Below are 21483 nucleotides of genomic sequence, written 5' to 3'. Positions count from 1 at the left end.
AATTTCTCGGGCTGTTTTTAGGAGCTGTAGAAACCCAAATGGAAGTAACAAAAACATGCACAATGCCTCTTTAAACATCCTTACGGTCTTAACCCCAATCCAAATCTAAACCCAAAATCAAGCCCTGACCTCCATAATCCTCTTAGAGAAGCAAGAAAAGGCGAAATATCCTCAGTTTGCGTGTTTGCTATCCTTAGTGGGACCGTTTAGTGATTAAAATACAACAAAAGCCCCGTAAGGTGGTGCAGCGGCGGGCTTTAGGACCCAGAGCATCCAACAGTAAAGAGGAGGAGACAGAGGAAAAGTCGGAGTGACAGGAGAAAGCTGACACAGTAACCGCAGCATTAAGGAACCACCTCTCCTCTCTGCGAAGAGGAGGAGGAGTAGGAGGGATACAGCGCACCGGGGATGTTCATCTGGGGACGGAGAGCCTCCGACAGAGGATGGGTGAGCAGGTGTGACATCTCCATCATCCAAGCAGCCGAGGAGATGCCGATAAGTTTGACTAACAGCTACTCATTCGAGGCTCCCGCAACAACACGTGTACCTGTCCCGCACATAGACAGTTAAACTTCACGCATATTCAATACGAGGAAGGACATCTTTCACTCCTGTGTATGGTTTCAGCTGGGACCTGAAGGTGAGAACATTTATGCTGATTTACACCTAAAAGCTAAATTTAAAGAAATGGCATTCATGTTATAAGGATTTTTTTCAGCTTTGTATTTTACATTAATTTTCCTCCTACAACCTTCAAATAATCTGCAGCTTTTTTTTTCTTTAATTTTTTTTTATTTATTTTTTTGCTGTAGCAGCTTTTTTCCTGTTAAAAAAAAAAGCAGAGCTGCAGAGCATCCCCCTCATACTGCAAAGCTCTATTGTCTATTGGTCCACTTAATGGTTTACAATCAGCCTGGTGTGCAGTTTTAATAATCTGTAATCAGATAAAGGCAGAAAGCATTCCTATTAATCCCCAGGTGATAATTCAGGATGATTTGAAATCTTCAATGCTTCATGCAGGGTGGAAAACGGTGAAATGCAGCTTAAATAATGGGACATGCAGTGTGTTTCTCTTGCCAGGAGTCCTGATTAAAAGCAGGGGCTTTCTCTGCCATGGGTGGGCTCGCAGCAATCCACTCAGTGTATGAGGAAAACAACAGGAAGAAAACACAATAATTGAAGGAAAGAAGCTTTACAATCAGGTGATATTAGAAAATCATTATGGGGTTTAAAATCTAGATGCAAACAAACAAGATGAAGGCAAAATTAAATAAGGTACTTAAAACTAAACAAAAAGGGGTAGTAATATGCAGAAAAATAATTATTGAATAATTTAGGGAATTAATTTGCCAAATTATCCTTATCCTACCTGTTTTTTAATTATTTGGAGATGTTTTCCAAACTGCTTTTTTTACTTTAGCAGCTCCATTAAGAGAATCACAATTTAAGAGTTTTATAGATTTAAAACTAAACATTTAATTTACATCAGAGGTGAACAAACTTTTGCCATGTGGGCTAAAAAAACACAAGAAGTAAGAAAAGGCATCTATAAAAGACTCTGAAACTGAATAAGAACACATGGTAGTGGTAGCATCATGCTGTGGGGGATTTTTGATGCGAATATGTGAAGAAAAGCTAGGCTAAGCTAATTTATGCTAAGCTAAGATAATAAAATTGTCTCACATGGAAGAGGGAACAAAGCTGCAATGCAACAAGAACAAAAAACAATACTTCAAAGTCTATTACAAAAATACATTATTATTTAAATTATTAAATGTAGATGTAGATTTTTGTCTTTTTTACTTCAGAATTCAGTTTTATTTTTTATTTTTTGCTAAACATTACATTTTTATCTGTACTGTTTTAATCAAACAAATATTTCTGCATAAAGGAGAACTGTAAATCATTGTAGATGTGAAACATTAAGTCTGCCTTGTTGCCAGCAGTGTTTCAAAACTAATATCTTTGGATTCGTTTGTCTTTCATCTTGATGTTTGTTTTTCTTCAGAAACCGTTGCTTTAGTTAGCTGAGTTTACCACAAATTTCACACTGGATGTTTTTTTTTTTTTTTTCCTCTTTGTTGACAAAGCATTACTTTAATTCATTTGTATCTTATTTGAAAATGTATCTTTTGTTTTGTTTAAATCAATCTCCAACCTCAAGTTACGAAAACAAATTTGTGCCATTTTTATATTGCGATCGAGGGCCAAACAAAATCACTGTGAGGGCCTTAGATGGCCCCCCGACCGCACTTTGGACACCCTTAATTTACATTTTAAGTTAACTAAACAGACCTTAAGGTTTGAAATCAAAAGCAGGTTTTTTTTGCAACAAACTTCAAGATGTCAAATAAATAATAAAAAAGTAAGTATATCTTTTGGTAAAGAAAATAAACGAGCCGTTTTCCTTTAATTGATGCTGATGAAACGTGCGCCGCGTTCAGGTCGCTGTGCTGCAGGTTGGATGATGTGAACAGTCAGTTTGACATCTGTGCAGAATCTGAGCAGTTACTGCAGGAATGGCTGTGGCAGTTTGTCAGCTAATCTGACACTTTCACAGCTTTATTCACAGAAAAAAGTGTTTGTTTTTTTCAAACAACAAAAAGGCTGCTATCGCAGTCTTTATCGAGGCTGTTGACAGTTTGAGACTTGATAATTATACTTCAGCATAAAGACCAAATGAAAACACACACATCATGGACATAAATATCATTATCGCTTTATTGTTGATTTATTCAAACTGTTGTTTATTCAGCAGCAAATTCAGTGAATTTAAAATTGTATTTTCTCTAATTCGTCCAGAATCAGTTGTTTTATTTATTCTAAAACCAGTTCTGATGCATGTTTGGTATCAAACACTCAGTAGTGTAAAACTTTTAACAATTTATTTAAGGTGAAGTTGAGAAGTTAAAAACATTTTATATGTTTGTGTGGATAATAATCATGCTTTTTTTTGTTTTTGCGCATTAATATTTCATAAGAATGTGCTACTTTGAACATTTGATGTCTATTTAATCATTTATGCTAGTTTTATGTATTTATTGTTATTGACTTAGAAGTGTAATTTATCATCTTTGTTGTATTGCAGCCTTTTCTTATCTTCTAAGACAAATTTCCCCCCTGGTAGACAAATAAAACTATCTTAGCTTAGCTTATCTGATGTTAGCTTAGCTCTGCTTATCTTAGCTTAGCTTAATTTTGCAATGTACCTGAACTATTAGTGGTTGGCAGAACACTGAGAACGCTGACATTATTGCGCCTCTACTGCGCATGTGGGACACTTTCAGGTCGTTTGCCTGTTCAGACTGCAGAACACACACAGGTCGGTCGCATTTGGAAGTGTGAACGGCAACGACAAAAAAATTTAAATTTGACAAAAGATCGGAATTGGATCACTTCAGGCTGCAGTGTGAACGCAGCCTTAGTTGATTCTAAGGCGGTGGAATCACCGCCTTAGTTGGTGGCTGCTGTCACCAACTAAGCATGGCTATATGGCTGCTGTCACAGCCATATAGTTACCTTAAAAAGTCATTAGTTATTATTAGCTAGAGTTCAGTGATTATTGAATAATCACATGTTTGCTGTGATATATATTGTTATTGATTATTTGTCCAGCCCTATGTAACATTTTGGTTCAGTCCAGAGTTTCTTTCTTCACAAGAAACCTTTACATTCCACCAAAAAATGGAGTTTAGTGATAACTGGGAGTCCTTTCTGTTCAGTTTTTGGTGTAAACTCAAGTAGCTGCTTCTCAGTGTGTACAGGTATGAAACAACGCCGTATTTGCCAAACATTGAGGGCTGTGCCAGGTATGTTCAGTATGAATATGGGTGTCGTTACACCCACAGGGTCCTTTAATGAGATGCTTTTCCAAACTGCAGCAACATGTCTTCTAACACCACATTAGAGCTGAGCCGGCCTTCTTACTGGCATCCAATCTTTTCCAGGATTCAATTTAATGTTGAAATGCTTAATTTCTAAGAATCCAGGAATCAGCCAATCCCTTTTCATCCTTATCCTCCAGCTCAAGCTTTCAAAATGACATTAGATGTTGTTTTTTTTCTTTTTTTATTCTAATCCACACTCTTACTTTTTGTCTTGTTGATGATAAAAAGCAGTAAAGCAGGTTTTTTTTTTATCTGGTATAGAAACAAAATTGTAGTTGACTTGAAATCTGAGTACCTAAACTATTAGGAGGTGTTGTTAGTTCCATGTCTCACAATAACAAAAATGGCTTAAAACAAAAAAGAAAGCTAAATTGTTGTATTTCCTTTCTGCTATTTATAGGTTTCTTTACATTTTTTGGGGGGTTATAAAGTTTCAATCTGGTGGAACAAAAGAAGCTCAAAAGTACCTTGGTTTTTATTGTTATTATAAGTTCCAAAACTATCCGTATTGTCGAGATTGATAGTTTTAATATTTTCTCCACTGGTTGTTAAATGAAAGCATCAATAAATACCAATAAATTTAGAAATATAAATGAATACAAATAACAGTTCTTTATGTGGCTGGTGTCCTAAAGAAGCTTATTACAAATAGGAATGATTTTCAAGAGCAGCTGCTGTCACAGCCATATAGTTACCTTAAAAAGTCATTAGTTATTATCGTTACTTTTGTTATCATAATAGTAGCACAAAGTATTGCCACTATGAACTAATACTATGAACATGGAAAATACAAAAAATATGTCCTTTAATTTATATATCAGCTGGCTTGGAACCCATGATAACTGCTGGCAGTTCTAGTGAAATGTATCTAATTTATCAATGTATGAATTTTTCGTTTTTATTCATGAATGTAGCACTTTTTGCCTTCCATACCAGCCAGTACATCTATAAATTTCATCCCTGGAGAGAATTTCAACACACGCACGCACGCACACACATGCACAATCCACAAACAGCATAAGACTGTGAGCTGCAGCCAGTTCCTTCACACTGTATATTCTGTCTCTAACATACAAAACAACACACTTCCTGCAGAGAGAACCATGTGCAACATATTGCAGATGGATGATTTCTTATTCCTCTGGCTTCTCTGCACATGAGCACCAGCTGTGTGTTTTTGGTTTGAGTTGGAAATGCTTGAGAGTAAATGATGCAAGGCTGCAAATGAATCTGGAAACAGAATGGGTTGCGTGTCAGAGGTCAGATTGGGTGTACGCCGCGGATTGATTAGAGTTTTTGCACAGCGGGGTTCAAATAGTCAGCGCTGAGTGTGACTGTGTTTATCTGTTTTTATTTTTAACCATGCAGAGGAAATAACTGATCCTCTGCGGGTGTAAAATGACAGAAACCTCCTTACCAGGAGGTTCAGTGTTTATCGAGCCAAGCAGAGGAACAGCACTGAAATGGCAAATTAGCCTCAGCTTCATTTCTCCTGCAGTGAGCGCTCCACTTGACAGTGAATGTGTTTCCATAGGAACATGGTGTTACTTTGAGCTCTCGATGTTCCTGCCTGTTTCTTTCTTTCTTTTTTTTTTTTTTTTTGCTTATCTTTTCTGTTTGGTTTCCTCTGCACTCGTCAGGCAGAAGCAGAAAGAGAAAAGGGTTGGGAAATGAAATCAATAGGGCCATTTAATAAGCAGCAGGGCGACTCAGATTTCTTCCTCCTACTTTGGCATCTCTCAAAAAAAAAACAACATAAAAAAAACCCCAGCTTGGGTCTCCTCAGCCTGACATCTCTGTTAGTCAAGATGTCTTTTTATTAGAGCCTGCGAGGCGTGTGCAGCTCCTGCTTTTATCTGCATCCGCTCGATTTGTATCAGCCGAGGCTTTACAGCAGATAACTTCCAGGATGATTAGTTGGCGTGTTGCGCTGAGAGAGAGAGAGAAAAGACTGCAGAGTTGCTGAAAATCCTCATGAGAGTCAGCACTGTCACTGAAGATTTCAGGGAGATTTCTTTGCATTTCATTAAAGAAGTTTAGTTCGGTGGATTATGTGGAGATAACTATGTGTTTGAGAAAACTCCAAAACACGGTTTCAAACAATTAATCAATTTGCAATTAACTGTCAATTAGTTGTTTAGCTTAAAAGTTGTCCCAATTGATTAATAAATTCTGCTTAGTACAACAGCGTGTTAGGGAGATTGTAGATAGAAGAAAAGGGAGTACATTTCTGCCAAAAATGTAAGAAATTTGAAGATCAATCTCAGAAATTTTCTAGAAAAAAGATAATTTTTGAGCTCCAAAGTTGAAAATGTGTGAGGAAAAAAACCTCAAAATTTTTTAGATAAATCTCAGAAATTTTCTAGAAAACTCTCAGCTCTCTGGATAAACTTTACCTTTTGTTAAAAGTTGGTTATAAAAACATAAATACTTTCTGTTGTGCTTTGCATTTTTATGTGTAAGACAATTATGTTGCTAACAATTTTTAGCCTGATTACAAATTAAATAGTCTCCATCTGCATCTTCAGGTCAAATTTCTATCATTTTTGAATTAAACAAAATCAGTCCAAGGACCACAAATGGCCCCTGGACACCTCAGCATTAACCGATAACATCCCTGCTCCAAACGGATCGTCTGTGATTTTCAGGGTCGTCCTTGCAGGCTCCTCTCCACCCGACTGGATGTTTTACAAGCTTTAGTCAGAAATAGAGTCAGGCTGATAATACAGCTGACTGACGTCTTTTTACGGTGGCTGGGCAGAGAAGGAGCGCAGGCGGAGAGGGGTGGGTTGTAATAAAGCTGAGTGCATCTCTCCTGGATTGAGGCTGCAGGAGTCTGCATGCCTCACATGTATTGTCTCTAAAAGGGAGGCGGACATGTTTGTTGTTGGAAAAGAAAAAAAAAACACTCGAGGTGCTTCCCCTGCAGGAGGCGAGCGGAAAATAAAACCACGCCGGCTAAAAATACCCAGTTACACCATTTCTTTCCTCCTTCTTCCTTGGTGTGTTGAAGCGCGTTATTGAATCCATCGTGTGAGCTGCTCTGAATACTGACTGATGAGCTATTATGTCGTTTGGTGAAATGACACTTCATTATCCAGACTGGAATGAAAAGACTCTCAAGACACAATGAAGATTGCTTTTCCATATTTTCTCATTAGATCGCTCTCAGCAGTATTTCTCCTTCACAAGCTGCTGGTTTTTACATCTTTACGACAAGAAGTTCATTCATTAAAGTGTTACAGACTGGAAAACAAGTTAAAATGGGTAACACTTTATTTAAAGATTTATGTAAACTCCAGTTTGTTTGTGGCGGTGTGACTGCATAATCAAACCAAAAAAGCTATAAACCTCGGTTTGGGTTTGGTTGAAGTGAACTCTGCTGTGGTTTGGATGCATATGTGAACGCCAAGCGGACCGAAGACCGCTCCAAAAGCAGGAGGTGGACTACAGTGCAGGGCATTCTGGGTAAATAACAACCAAAACAAAAGCGCTAATCTAGAACTAGCCGGAGAAATGACTTGTTGTCTTTTACCAACAACGAAAGAGAAATCCTACAGCTGCTAACATCTGACGTCACTCCGTTTTTGTTTACATTTTGTGAAGAAAGAAGTGTCTTCTTCAGACGTTTTACAGCATTCCCTTCACTGGTCTTGGTGCAGCACCCCCAGAGGTGAGGAGGGGAACAGGCTTTTCAAAAGGTGTGGTTTATTAGACTTAGTGCAGCATAAAAAAGAACCGCAGCAGCTGAAAATGTAACAAATGTGGCAATTTTCGTCCCCAATTGAACCAAACCTACCGGACTATTGGGTGTCGAAACATCCTATATCTGAAGTCTACAATGTGTTTTATTGGGATTTTTTCTTTGTTTTAAGTCATCTCAAAGTGGTCCAAAGCTGTGAAACAGAAAGTCATGGTCTTTGAGAGAGTCAATACTTTGTAGAACCAACTCTCACAGAATTTACAACTGCAAGTATTTTGGGTGTACGTCTCCACTTGACCATTTTGAGTCATTCCACCTGTCCTGCTGGAAGGTGAACCTCCAACCCTCTTTCAAATATTTTGCAGCTTTTTAAAATCTGCTAGCAAATTACAGCTGTTTGATTTTAGCGACTGTCTGAAAACCCTTTGTAACATCTACTGTACACAGATTGGCAGTATTTTTATTTTTTTGCAACTTCTGGTTCATTCTTTCCTTTACAATCTTTATTTTAACAACCCACAGTGGGACTTTATTAGCAGTGAAATCTCTATGGGTGGCCATTCATATCACAGTACTGTGAGCTGATGCCAAGCTAATTAAATAGTCTGAGCCCAGAGAATTACTGTGGGAATTAACTTTGGTTGCAGAGACAGAGTAAACGAGTTGATTATTATTTCATTATTAGCAACACTGTAGTAGTATTCTTCCTGTGGTCCAATGAGAAACCCCTTTAAAATGATTGGTTTTGACTCTGCTCGTGACGTCACTTTCTCCAGAACTCCGCCCACTCCGCCATGACGGACATCAAAACCATAGACCAAAACAACCAATGCGCTCCTTTAAAGTCTAAAAACAGACATTTGTAACGTAATGTCGCTTCTATTTAGTTGATTTCACCTTAAAAATGGACATATGGTGCTGCGCGGCCGGCTTCGCAAACAGACAAGGGTAGAAACCAAACTTGACATTTTATTGTAAAACTTTTAATGAGGAAAGACGTGGCGGCGATGGATATCGGCCATCAATCATAATGACTGGCATTCCTCGGTGTAACCGCGGATTAGCAGCAAATACTTTTTACAAGGTAAGAAGACTAACGTTGACTTATCTTATAAGAAAGTATGATAGATTGAAAAGATATCAAATATGCATTATGGAGAAGGTACAGGTCTAATCATTGGTAACCATGGAGACGATGCCGCACCGTCACGTAGCCTAGCATGTATGGAAAAAACTGGTTAGCATCTCGTCTTGTACGTTTTTAATGCNGCTCCGGTTTAAGGGNAAACNCTGTTTATGGCATAGTGATATAAATCATGTGGTATGAATTCAGACAAAGTCATTAATTTGATCAACACGTCAGGAGGGAGGAGGTTCGGGTCGGTTTCTTTCCAACTTCTGTAAATCCCGCCGTCTATGAGCCCCAACCAGGTGAGTTACATTCACAGACAAATTAGCTCGACTCGAACAAGTAGAAGCCACGAATAATCTGGCAAAGACAACTTTGGAAAACAATTTCAGCTGCTCAGTTCAATACTCCCGATTCTCACTTCCGATGTCCATCATGGCGCCTGGAAGTGACGTAGTTGCAAAAGGTGAATAGGAATCTAATTCAACTAATTTAGCTGCAGAAATGTTGTAAGTTCATTGAGTTGTGATAAAGTCTTAGAAATATGATACAAACTTTCAGATTAAGGGTTTTCTCAATTTCAGTTTTGTTATTTCATTAGTTTTAGTTAACTATAATAAAATTGTCCCACCACTGATAGTTAATTTGTGATGTTACTTCCTTGGGTTGTAATTGATTCATAGTAAAACTAATTTCTTTATCAAAATCTATCAAAATTTGGTGTTAAAATGTGAAATCTAAATGTCTGTGGTGGTGTTTTTGTCTTCACAGACCTCACCGTCTTTGTTGGACAGCTGGATGGAGTCTTAAGGAACTGGGTTGTTTTTGTCACTCTGAAGCCATAATTCAAAACCAGACAACTTTTGTTTCCTGAAGAACATCGAGCCAATGTTCACCCCTGGATTATACTTCTGTAGCCTTATTTCTTTCACACCTAAATGTTAAAATCTATTCCCAAAACTAATCCTAGATGTTATGTCTTCATGAAGTGTCAGAAAGCAAAGCCAAGGAAATATTTTTTACTGTTTCTGCTGCAGCTGAAGAGAAACAAGGGCGTCTAATTTATCAATAACTGTTATTGTCACTTTTTGCTGTTCGAGAACAAAAATTGAGACCAAAGCTTCTCCAATAATCCAACACAACTTTCAGGTGCTGGGATAAATTCGGCATGTGCTTTTTTCCTCTGGACCCGGCACTGAAACAAGAGAAAAATTAAAGAATAGGATTAAAGGTGGATTATCACAGCAGCTGCCTCTACATAAGCCCATCGAGCCAGCCGGCTTGTAGATTACGTTTGCCTGTTGATGCGGCCTCTGGAGCGGTTCGTCTTTAATGGAGAACAGAGACGAGCTGGAGCACCCCCTGCTGGGAGAAAGCGCCGCCAACAGGCTGCCGTCCGGCCAGAACCAGCAGAACCAGGCGCCGGTCGGTCTTTTTAAGGGCATTCTGGTGAAGTGTGAGGAGGACCGAGCGTATCCTCCGCTGGGCTGGAGAGGCTACTGCGGCCATCCTCCGGAGCTGCTGGATGCCTGCGCCCTGCCGCGCAGCCTGGAGTCGCTCTACCCGGCTGGGCCGCTGTGGGGCCAAGCGGACATGCTCAGCAAGGAGTACCTGGAGACCACGTTTGTGGACATCCGGCCCGGTTCGGCGCTGGAGAGGAAGCTGCTGGCCGAGGCTCAGGACTTCCACAGCGCCCCCTACAGCATGGATGACGAGGACGACCTGCTTCCTGACTCTGACGTAAGAAAGAAAAAACTGAGTTTAACTGAACTCTGTAAGAAAATAGTTACGATAAGGAAATCTTGTACAGTTTAGAGTGTAGCTAACACCCCAGGCAACTTTTATTTAGCAGAAAAAGTGTCTAAGTAATGGAAAAGAATTAGGGACACTGGAAAAAAAGAAAATAATTATTTTTTTCCCCCACAAAGTTTTGACATTTCCCCCAGAATTCTTGGTATTTTCTCAGAAAATTCTGACTTGTTTCGCAAAATTTAGACTTTTTTCCTCAAAGTTCTTTTTTGTTTTCAAAATTTGACTTTTTTTCCCCAGGATTCTCACCGTTAATCTCAGAACTGTAACTTTAACCTCAGAATTTGGGCCTTTTTTTCCCCTCAAAATAATTTTTTCTTAAAATTTTGTCATCTTTTCTTAATTTTTTTCCTCCGAATTTTGAATTTTTTTCAAGATTCCAACTTTAATCTCAGAATTCTGACTTTTTCTCAAATTTTTCTTAATCAAAATTTTGACTTTTTTCTCAGAATTTTGACTTTTTTCCTTCTATGGATTCTGACTTTTCTCAAAATTCTTTTTTCTGAAATTGACAATTTTGTTTGAATTTTGGCTTTAATCTTCAACGATCAGACCCCTAGAAAAGGTTGGCATTCTGAGATGAAAGAATTCTGACTTTATTCTGATTTAAAAAGTCTTTAATCTTTAATTTTTCCAACTGGGAAATCAGAATTTCTCAGCTCAGAGACTAAATAAATAAGAAAGTGGAAAAACACCATTGAGCTTTGACTGAGTTCATATAGAAATAAAGCAACTAGTAGCATAAAATATAGGACTTTAGTCACTAACAGAAATAAATGTTTTGCCGGCAAAGCGGACTGAATTTAAGGATACATATTTCGTTTTTCACTGAATCACTGAAAGTCGGCTCATTTCTCTTGGCATTCTTGACTCTTCTTACTGTAGTTTTTACATGAAAGCAAGAGACCTTCTGTAGAACTACTGGCGGCTGAACAGGAACCTAAAATAGATATATAAGCAATGCATTCAAGGTAGGCAGCAATTCACCTGTTTCTGTCAGAACGCCAGGTTATATAAAGCTGCTCTGGTGCTTTAGCACAGGTACCAACAGAAAAAGAAATGTAGTCTCTTTTTAGGAAACTATGAAACCATTTGTGTTGAAAGTGTCGAACACTCCTAGATTAGTTATTTATTTTAAGGACTGTTGGAGTTTACATTCCCAGCTGAGGTGAAAACTTTAAGTTTTCTCTCAATCTGTTAAAAACATATTTATCCTCCGTGTTTGTATCATTCAATAAAATGCAATTTATAATATTCAATATGTTATCACAGCTAAGATTATTTAGCATAAATACAGAAAATGTCCAAAAAAGTGAATTTGCACTGTTTTACTTTTACTGAGACAAACTTACTGTTTGTAAAAATACCAAATGTAGTGAATTTTGGAATGTTTGAAAGCTGCAAAATGAGCTGATGAGAAATATTAATTGTGAGGTCATCATGGATGCTGAGCAACACAGAAAGCAAGTGAGAATATGAAGCAACACACATTCGGCTGTGGTGGTGCACTAGGGCCATTGCAGATGGGGAGAAATTTCAGGGAGTAAATTTCTCCCTGAAAATTAAGAACGTTTGAGACCAAACTCAGAAATTTTCAAGAAAAAACTTGGAAATATCTGAGTTTGAGGAGTCAAAGCAACAAAAAACCCAGTTAACGACTGAAATCACCAGGGCTGAAACGATAAATCAAATTAATCATGATTATTCAATTATTGAAATAATTGTAAACTAATTTAGTAAATGATTAATCATGATTTGATTATTTGGAGATTATAGATTAAAAAAAGGCAATTTCCTAAAAGAACAACACACTCAGAGCAGCAAAAGTGTATTTTGCAAAAAAAATAAAACGTTGTCTCTAAATATGTTCTGCAGATGATTATTGCTAAAGAAATTATAACATGTTTTTATGGCAATGACTCAGCAAGAATGCTGAGTCATTGCCTTTTTGGAAGTAAAATGTCTACTTTTCTAATTTAAAAAGGTATTTAATAATTTATTTGCATCTTGTAATGTATGTCTAATGTTTAAGAAAAACTTAAATTGTTATAGAAAAATCTGCAGAATATTTTTTTTATCTGATTAATCGATTAATCATCAGAATAATCGTTAGTTGCAGTCTTAGAAAATAGGAAATGAGCAGCAGAAGAAATAAAACTGCTTGAAGAAGGAGAGTTGGAAACAATTTTATAATTCTTCATTTTTACATCTAAATAAGTCACTGAGCTGATTTTTGTGGGGTTTTTTAGTGTATTTATTGTACATTTGAAATATGCCTGTAATAGTCTCCTGAGTTGAATAGCTAATGTACTTTTATGTTAATTGGGGGCAGATATCATAAGCTTATCCTTCTTTTTGCTCCTTTTTATTTATTACATGAACTGTTCATATCTACTGAAGTTCTCTTGTTGCTGTCCTGCTCATTGTTGTCCAGTTTGAACAGAAGTCTCATCATTGCACATGAGCTCCGCCGTAAAATCCTGCGCTGCACTCAGTCCACTGCAGCGGGAGTTAGCCGCAGATGAGGAATTTACATCCCACAGGCGTCACAGTGGGACGGACGTTCGGGCAGATGGCGATCTGTGAACAACTTCTTGAAAATCCCTAAATGCACCAGCTGTGTGTGGCAACAACGCAAATACCTGGATTAATGTTCAGAACAAACACAAAGCTCCATCAGGCAAATTAAATGAACGAAAAAAAGAAAAACAACAATACCTTGGACCGTATCATAATTGGTTTGATGGAAATTACAATATATAGTAGGAAGGAAACGATTAATCGAAGTTTAAAAACAGGCAGTCTGCTGAAAGAACAACACACTCTGAGGAGTAATTAACAAAAAACTATATAGAATAAATACACATTTTGCACCTAATAAAACAAAACCTTCCTTGTCTGTAAGTATGTTCTGCAGATGCATCGTTTGCTACAAATAATCAACTATTCTCTAAAGGAATGCTAGGTTTTTGCATTTTAGGCAGTAAAATGTCTATTTTGTTAATTTAAAAAAATCTAATTATTTATTTGCATCTTTTAATGCATTTCTAATGTTTAAAAAGCTTAAATGGTTATAGAAAAATCAACAGATTGTCAATTTTTTTTAGTCCAGTTCATTGATTAATCATCAGAATAATCGATTAATACAATAATCATTAGCAGCAGCTTAGAGCTTGATCACTGTAGCATGAACAGGACAATGACAGCCACATGCAGATGCGTAGACACAAAGTTGGGCACACTTTGGGAATAAATAATAAAATCATATTTTTGCATTTCAGGACTTCATAATTAATTTGTAGGAGCAACAAAAGGCATTTAATGGGATTGGAAATGTGCTTTAAAAACAGAAGGACATTCGCTTGATGTGCAGCTTGTTCATGCAAAAAAATGAGCTAAGCAGTGTAGCCTGGTCGGGTTGGGGGAGTCAGATCGAATATACGGAGCCGTGCGCAGACGTATGAGTCACGGTTAGCCTGCAGTCAGTGGAGTTTGTGCACATTCACAGCGTAACCCCATTAAGTCACAAGCAAGGTTTTCCGGTTGCTGTAAAAAACACGTGAGATTAATAAAAACAGAATATTTTTCCTGCTTTCATGAGAGTTAAAGCAGATTATCTTACTGAGTTTTCAAATTTAATAACTTGAAGAATGGACGTAAATTTCTTTAAATAATCTTTTATTTGTCTCAAAAATGAAAACCTGGCGTTTCCTCGTTCCTGCTGCTCAGATCTGGATCTAAAAGAGAAAAATATCTTCAGAAACTGACCTGAAGTCCCCCTGAATGTTCTCTGTTTGGGTCCCAGGACTCGTCTATCGACGACCTCAGCGATACGGACAGCGACGGAAACTTTCCCCTGATGATCCCTCAGGACTACCTGGGTCTGGCCTTTTTCTCCATGCTCTGCTGCTTCTGGCCGCTGGGCATCGCTGCCTTCTACCTGTCTCAGAAGGTACAAGCCTGAAGTCACACAGTCCAACATGAAGCAGGCCTGCTGCAGCACGAGAGTCCCAGTGTTTACATCGGTGGTGTCCTAACTTTCTGTCACATGGGCCAAAATCATCCAGTCAAAAATACTCATGGGCCAAGAAAAAATAAACCAATTAAAGTAATAAATTAAATTGTACTTTAACTAATTTATTGAATTCAGTTTAATAGATTACATCAATTAAATTCAAGTTATATTTATTTATGTTATTTTAAATAAACTAGATAAATATTAATGTGAAATTAATATTTAACTAACCCTAACTAATAATTTTATATTAGATTTAATAAATTGACTAAATTAAAATGTAATTTCTTTAAATTTTTTATTTATTAAACAAATTACATTTTAATTTATTAAATAAAACATGAATTTCAATAAATATTTAATCTATTGAATTTCTTGGAATTAAAATTTTAATTAATTTAACTTCAATTTAATTTATTAATCTGTTAAATAAATAAATTACATATTAATTAAGTTGGTTGTACCTATTATGAAAGTTTATTTATAAAAAGACGAATATTTTGTGTTATAATTAAGATTTTCCACTGTAAGAAAATTGTCAATAATAATAATGTCACTCTGATTAAAAATAAAAAGCTTAATGAACAAATTTGTATTATTTGTGAACGAAAGTTGAGGCCACAAAGAAATCAGTTAACGTGCAACAAATGGCCCACGGGCCACACTTTGGACTCCCCTGGTTTAAATGTTACAGTGTTTTTATATATTTTGAGACGAACAAGAAAACACACATTGTAAGAACTCAAACCTGAACAGTTTTCTTCAACATCCTGATGTTATTAGAGCAAATATCAAAGTTTAAGAAACTGTAAAATTATTATTTTGCTGCGATTAAATCAGAATTTATTGTTTGACTTTGTTTTGTTTTTCTAATTCCCATCCTCCATTTTCAGAAAAAATAACCAGAACATATAGCTGCTTAGGATTTATTTCCATTTCTGATTTAATCCATAAAAATATCAAAGATAACAATAAATAAATAAAATAAAGTTGTAGTATTTTTGTAATACTACAACTTTGTTCTTCTTTCATTTCAACTTTATTCTCGTACAAATTTATTCTTGCATTATTTCCACTTTATTGTGCTTTTATCTCTTAAAATGAGGATTTTTTTGTCTTTATTCAGGTAATATTATGACTTTGCTGCATTATTCCAGCTTCATTCTTTCATTATTTTGACTTTATTCTTGTACGACTTTATTCTGGTAATCTTATGACTTTACTCTTGTATTATTTCAAATGTATTCTTGTAATACTATGAGTTTAGTCTAATAATTTGATATTTATTTTTTTCTTTGCTTTTCCTTATTACTCCACCATCCATCTTCAACAGTCGCCCTTCAGAAATAAAAAGATAAAGTAAAACATCCACTAAACCTTGCAGTGTCAACAGCAGTAAAAAAAAACATTTTCTTTAAGATTGAATCAGAAACAGAGAGAAACCTCGGATGGATTTCCGATGTTGTGGAGCGTTACCTAAACCAGGGTCAAACTCAGAGACGAGGACTGCAGGGAGAGAAGAGGACAGAAAACCCTGATGAATCCTGAATGCTGCTTATCATTCAGGGATTCAGCATAATGTGGGATTAGCGAGTGATTGAACTGAGGGGAGGAGGAAAGCCATGCAGGACAAATACCCCTCTCTCTGATTTTACTTTATTTTTTTCCCGAACCGCTAATCCTTATCCCACTGTCTTCTGCTTTCCAGACCAACAAGGCATCAGCTCAGGGGGATTTTCAGGGCGCCAACGCGGCGTCCCGCCAGGCCCTGTGGCTCTCCGTGCTCTCCATCGTGTTTGGCATCATAACGTACATCTGCGCCATCGCAGCGCTGATCTCCTACCTGTCTGCAAAGCCATCATAAGAGCCGCGGCTCGCACACAAAGACACAAACCCTCCATGAACATCAGCACATCATCTGCAAAATAACGAATAAACGAAAAGATTTTAACCACGTCTCACCGGAACAGGACGAAATGCAGCCCAGACGACATTCAGGCTCGTCTTTCTCACTGAGGTTGAAAAGTTTGTGTCACGCTTGTCATCACATGTGGAGTTTAAATTTAATTTAAAGGTGACCTATTGTGCTTCCTAGAACAGGCTAGGATTGGGTGTCCAAAACTGGCAAATTTAAACTAAAAAAATTAGTTTATTGTGATTTTTCTTTTTATTTAGTTTAACTGATCAATAAAAAGTTTTTTTTTTAAATGAAAACCTTAAAAACCCAAAACATAAAAAAGGCTACAGATTGTTGCTTTGTTAAAAAAAAAAAAAAAAAAAAAGGGAGAGAATTTATACATTTTTGTCTTCAACAGTTGTTTTATATTTTGTTGGCCAAATTTTTTATCGTTATTGAACTGTGGCCAGGGGGCCAATCAAAATCATTTCAAGGGCCACAAATGGCCTGCCAGCCATACTTTGGACACCCCTGGTCTAAGGGCAATACAAAACATTTTCATTAAACTTTTTAGCACAAAATCATTCTTAGATAATGGGAATTTGCCAAAAATACTCGTGTTGAGCGCCGTTCAGAATGAGCTGTTTTAGGGCCTCTGTCACTTTAAATCCAAATAAATGGTTTATTTAGCCACGGCCACTAAACTCAACGTTTACACTCGCACGTAAAAATGGCAGAAAACAGATGGTCTTTAAACTTCATACAAAGGTATTTTATGAATGGTAAACCAATAGAAAAACACTCTTGCAGCGGTAAAGCCATAGATATATATTTCTGGATTGGACATTTCCTGTTAGCCGCTGAAGCTAGTGAAGTCAACGTTCAGGCGCCATTAATACACATTGAGTCATGTCCATAAAACCATACTGCTTCAATTGTGGGATGAGCAGGAATCTGTCACAAAAATAGTTGTATCTATTGCCCTTATTTCTTATCTAATTTCTATAAAATATGGCTTAAATTAAAGCTGAGAAAGTTGCTGATGTATAATATGTACTGTGCCTGGATAAAAATCTGGAAACACTTTGGTTTTTGTCAAGATCCAAGAGCGTATTGAGCAAATTTCTCTTTTGTAATGGTCAATAATGTAGTTTTACATTATTACCGTTGTATGACCCGTAGTTTGTTAAAATCTAACAAACTACAGGTCCAATGCTTTATGAACTATTTCATCCTGTTTGATTATTATTAATGTCACCACATTCTGTGAACAAACAAGGACATAAATCCAGTTTTTGTTGTTTGAGCTGTTAGAAATCACAGCGGCTCCTGGTAAAATCAGTTAACTGAAAGTGCTGCAGTTCCGTTGGCGTTGCTAGGTAACGGGGCTGGGCTGGCGTTGCTAGGTAACGGGGCTGGGCTGGTGTTGCTCGGTAACGGGCTGGGCTAGAGTTGCTTGCCTACAGCGCAGTTTCCTTTTATTGTGATTTAAAAATCTGTAAGTTATTGAAATGGCTCATTTTCCAGACACCAGAAACCATTAACTTATTGCCAAAAAAATGCAGTACAGTGATTTTTTTTGTTTGTTTTTTAAGCACTTTGGCTATTTTTTTTAGAAGCATTTGAAACCCAAACTTTTGCATAATGGGTCCCCTTTAAGTAAATGCAGAATTTTTCCGCAATGTGACTGGATGACAGTAGACACAGGAAGAGTCAAAGTTTGCGAATTTATCAGAGTTGGAGGCGAATCCAGCTGGACTTTCCACATCCAGCGCCTGCCGAAGCGAAGTTTGTTCCTCAACATCCCACCCTGATTTCACCTGTTGTTTACCTGCAGAAAGGACTGCCTTTTGCTGTGTTTTAAAGCCAAGTTTTATCTTTATGATGATAAAAACAGAGTGCCATTATATATGAAACGAAATGAAATCAAGATATGAAGTGCGGATATTTTGAAACACATCTGGAAGTTGGAGTGAAGAAAGTGCTGCTGGGAGGAAAAGTGCCAAAAATATCTAAGTGACCCGACTGTGAAGAAAATCTTCCTAAAATGTAAATGCACATATATTTTTTCCTGCTAAAAAAGGACTAAAATACACAGGGAAATGGTTTTGTCAGGCTGAAATCATAAAAACTAACAGCAGTGCACATGTTTAGATGTAAAAAACAATAATAAGGTAAGAAAAAAGCTGGAAAAGCTAATGTGACGAGTCATTGTCTGCATGGCACTTTTGTGTTTTACAAACATGTTCATAGTTTTATCTGTTTTGTTATTGGGTCCAAAGTTCTGGAAAGAAAAACTTTGATAAACCCTAAAAAAATAAAATAAAATCTCTGACCATATTGGTTCAAGTATAGTCATTTAAAGAAAATATCCCAGTAAAATAAAGGAAGCATTTCACATCACATCTCTGCAATAGGATGGTACCAGTGAAGTTTGGTTAGTAAAAAAATACAGAAATTAGAATTTATCAGAATCAGTAAAATGGATCAAATCAAAACCTTACCACGTATTTTTGTCTAGTTTTTAGTTTTTGACATTTACAAACAGAAGCTAACAAATACTGATGAGTGAAACTTTTATGCCACAGGATTGAAAAAAGAGCCAAAAACCAAAGACAACATTTTAAAACATTTAAAATGTGGTTTTCTGAAACGAAAATAGCTTAGCATTAATGTCTTCAGTCAGAGACTGAATGAAGCTGGTGTGATACAGACTGCTACAGGAGATCCTTCTTACCCACAGAAATCAACAGCAACGCTTTGAAGAAACTTGTATAATTTGAGCTACAACTTTTAATTTACCTTTGAGGTTAATAAAGCATTTGTAAAACTGAACTGAAATGAATATACCAGCTTGTTTAGAACAACTGGTGTCGCAAACTCATCAACCTTAAAATAATGAGAAAAAATGAATTGAAATGATCTAAATGAAGCTCTGAAATCCATCTGTTATTTTAAACTGGTTCAATGTGATGCTGCAAAAATGTGATTATTTCTCAGGGCTGTTAATTAGGTTTGTTAATATCTTTGTGATTAGTATTTTTGCTTTGTAATATTTACATCTGCTTCCCAAATGCTGTTTTATACAAAGGCGTGTCAGGATGATTATAGATGGTAATAAAAACAGGAATGAATTACAGACAAAAAAACTCAAATTCACTTGAAAGAACAGGAAAATTTCTGTATTTGAAAAATGAAAAATTTGCTTGTACAAACCAGAAATTTCTGAGTTTAAAAAGTTGCAAATTTGCTAGAAAAAAAATCACAAATTTTCAGATTTTGAAAATTGCCTAGAAAAAAACTCATACATTGAGGATAAACTCAGAAATTTTCTATAAAAAAATTGCATTCCCAAATTTTCTAGAAAAAACATGGAGATTTCTGAGTTTGAAAAAGGTTGCAAATTTGCTAGAAAAAACTCACATTTTGAGAATAATCTCAGAAATGTTCTGGAAAAGAAATCAAATTCTAAGTTTGAAAAGTTGCAAATTTGCTAGAAAAAATTAACATTTACACATTTTCTATAAAAACTTAAAAATTTCTGATTTTGAGAAATCTAAACTTTGCGTGGAAAAACACATTTTGAGAATAATCAGAAATTTTCTAGAAAAAAACGTAGAAATTTCATGAGTTTGAAAAGTCACAAATTTTAAAAAGTTACAAATTTTCTAGAAAAACCTGGAAATTTCTGAGTTTCTAAAAAAAAAAATATTAATCTTAAACTCCAAATATTTTCCAAGTTTTCTCAAAATTTTCTGAGATTACTCTCAACATTTCATATGGATTTTTTTTTTGGGTGAAAATGTACTCCTTTTATCTTCAATGGCCCAAATACGCTGTTGTAGTTTTATAGTTTTTAAATGGTGGTGATAATTTTCTCGGATGCTAACAGGTACCAGAAAGTAAAACCCTTTATCAAATACTTAAATCACTGGTACCAAATTGTTGCAGAACTGTGTGGAGTGCTACAAAATGTACAAAAAAAAAAAAGCTGTGAGGGAAAAGCCAAAATTTTCTATTTTGCTGTACAGTTTTTATAGAGTCCACAGCTGAGCTGAAAGCAACATAACTCTTTTTCTGTTGTTTTAGTTTATTAAGACTGTTAATGTTGTCACCACACTGTGAGTCTTACCCTCAGCTCCACTGACGTTCTGCACACGGCATCGACTCCAACCGACCCGAATCGCCGTTTGTCTCCACACATCTACTAAAAAACAAAAACCGACCAACCCTTTGATGTTTTCGTGTCTTATAACAAAGAAATAAATGTGCATCAGTTTGACGGAGCAGCTGCCACGGCTCAGGGTTTTACTCATTTTGTGTCACTTCTTCTAACTATTACAATAAGAGTGAAAGGGAGTCGATAAATTCATATGGTTTCAGTTGCTTTTTTCTTTTTAGGCTGTTTGCAAAGCCCACTGTCACCACCAGGGGGAGCCCGAGAGTCAGGGTTTCCATGACGACGGGCTCGCAGGAGCCATAAAATAACTCCGTATTTTAAACTAAAAGTTCTTTAAAAGACTTATTTAAAATTGTATTTTTGATTATTTCATGGTCAATTACTTAATTTGACAATATATTTATTAATTTTATGATGCATTTAATTCCAAAGATCTGCATGGTATATTTAATATTGTGACCCCCTGATACTCCGTACGTCCTCATCTTCTGCTTGTCTAGTTTTTCAGATTTTGAAAAAAAAAAACCCTGATTTTATACTTGTCCCCACATTAATGCTTTGTTTAAACTCCACAAATATTTAAGCTTACAGATGATGGGGTGGTGGACAGTGGGCCAACCATTCAACCATTCAGCCTGTGCTTGCAGGCCTCAGAAATCCTTGGACTGGTTCTGCTTACATGTGTGAAATAACTGTGAATATTTAAGTGGAACATCAGTGAATAAATGCACATAACTAAGATCGGCCATTCCTCTACTTATTTCCTGCCCATTTACTCAGACAGTGCGCCTGTCTGTGCGCCTGAGCTAAAGGAAGACAGCACAGAGTTGGTAAATATTCTATTACATCACAATCTTTATATA

General features: G+C 36.4%; 2 protein-coding genes across 3 annotated transcripts in view; one reads left to right on the top strand and one right to left on the bottom strand.

Moving 5' to 3' along the window:
- The first annotated feature begins 257 nt into the window (after positions 1 to 257).
- tmem91 (transmembrane protein 91) lies at positions 258 to 16688 on the top strand. 2 transcript variants are annotated; one of them, XM_015057923.1, is made up of 4 exons: positions 258 to 640; positions 9491 to 10459; positions 14334 to 14480; positions 16252 to 16688. In XM_015057923.1, the coding sequence occupies exons 2-4, from the start codon at positions 10052 to 10054 to the stop codon at positions 16405 to 16407; spliced, it is 711 nt and encodes a 236-aa protein (XP_014913409.1). In that variant the 5' UTR covers positions 258 to 640; positions 9491 to 10051; the 3' UTR covers positions 16408 to 16688. The 2 variants fall into 2 exon arrangements, with proteins under 2 accessions (XP_014913409.1, XP_014913410.1); XM_015057924.1 differs by lacking the exon at positions 258 to 640 and adding an exon at positions 8458 to 8538.
- Positions 16689 to 20235: 3547 nt separating this feature from the next.
- Positions 20236 to 21483, bottom strand: part of exosc5 (exosome component 5) — a 7362-nt gene continuing 6114 nt past the window's right edge. Inside the window, exon 7 of the mRNA XM_015057935.1 lies at positions 20236 to 21478. The gene's annotated coding sequence lies outside the window, so the exon portion shown is untranslated. The remainder of the gene's footprint in view (positions 21479 to 21483) is intronic.

The sequence above is a fragment of the Poecilia latipinna genome, unplaced genomic scaffold (assembly GCF_001443285.1).
Source record: "Poecilia latipinna isolate Pla-1442-1.1 unplaced genomic scaffold, P_latipinna-1.0 Scaffold1500, whole genome shotgun sequence".
In the NCBI taxonomy this organism is placed as follows: Eukaryota; Metazoa; Chordata; class Actinopteri; order Cyprinodontiformes; family Poeciliidae; genus Poecilia; species Poecilia latipinna.
The sequence above is the reverse complement of the archived record's forward strand: the minus strand, read 5'-3'. Positions and strand labels throughout refer to the sequence as shown.

Bases quoted from the DNA above. Each gene is read 5' to 3' on its own strand.
- tmem91 (XM_015057923.1), top strand. From the start codon at position 10,052: ATGGAGAACAGAGACGAGCTGGAGCACCCCCTGCTGGGAGAAAGCGCC. The intron at 10,460-14,333 runs GTAAGAAAGAAA...TTTGGGTCCCAG, and splicing joins ACCTGCTTCCTGACTCTGAC to GACTCGTCTATCGACGACCT. The intron at 14,481-16,251 runs GTACAAGCCTGA...TCTGCTTTCCAG, and splicing joins CCTTCTACCTGTCTCAGAAG to ACCAACAAGGCATCAGCTCA.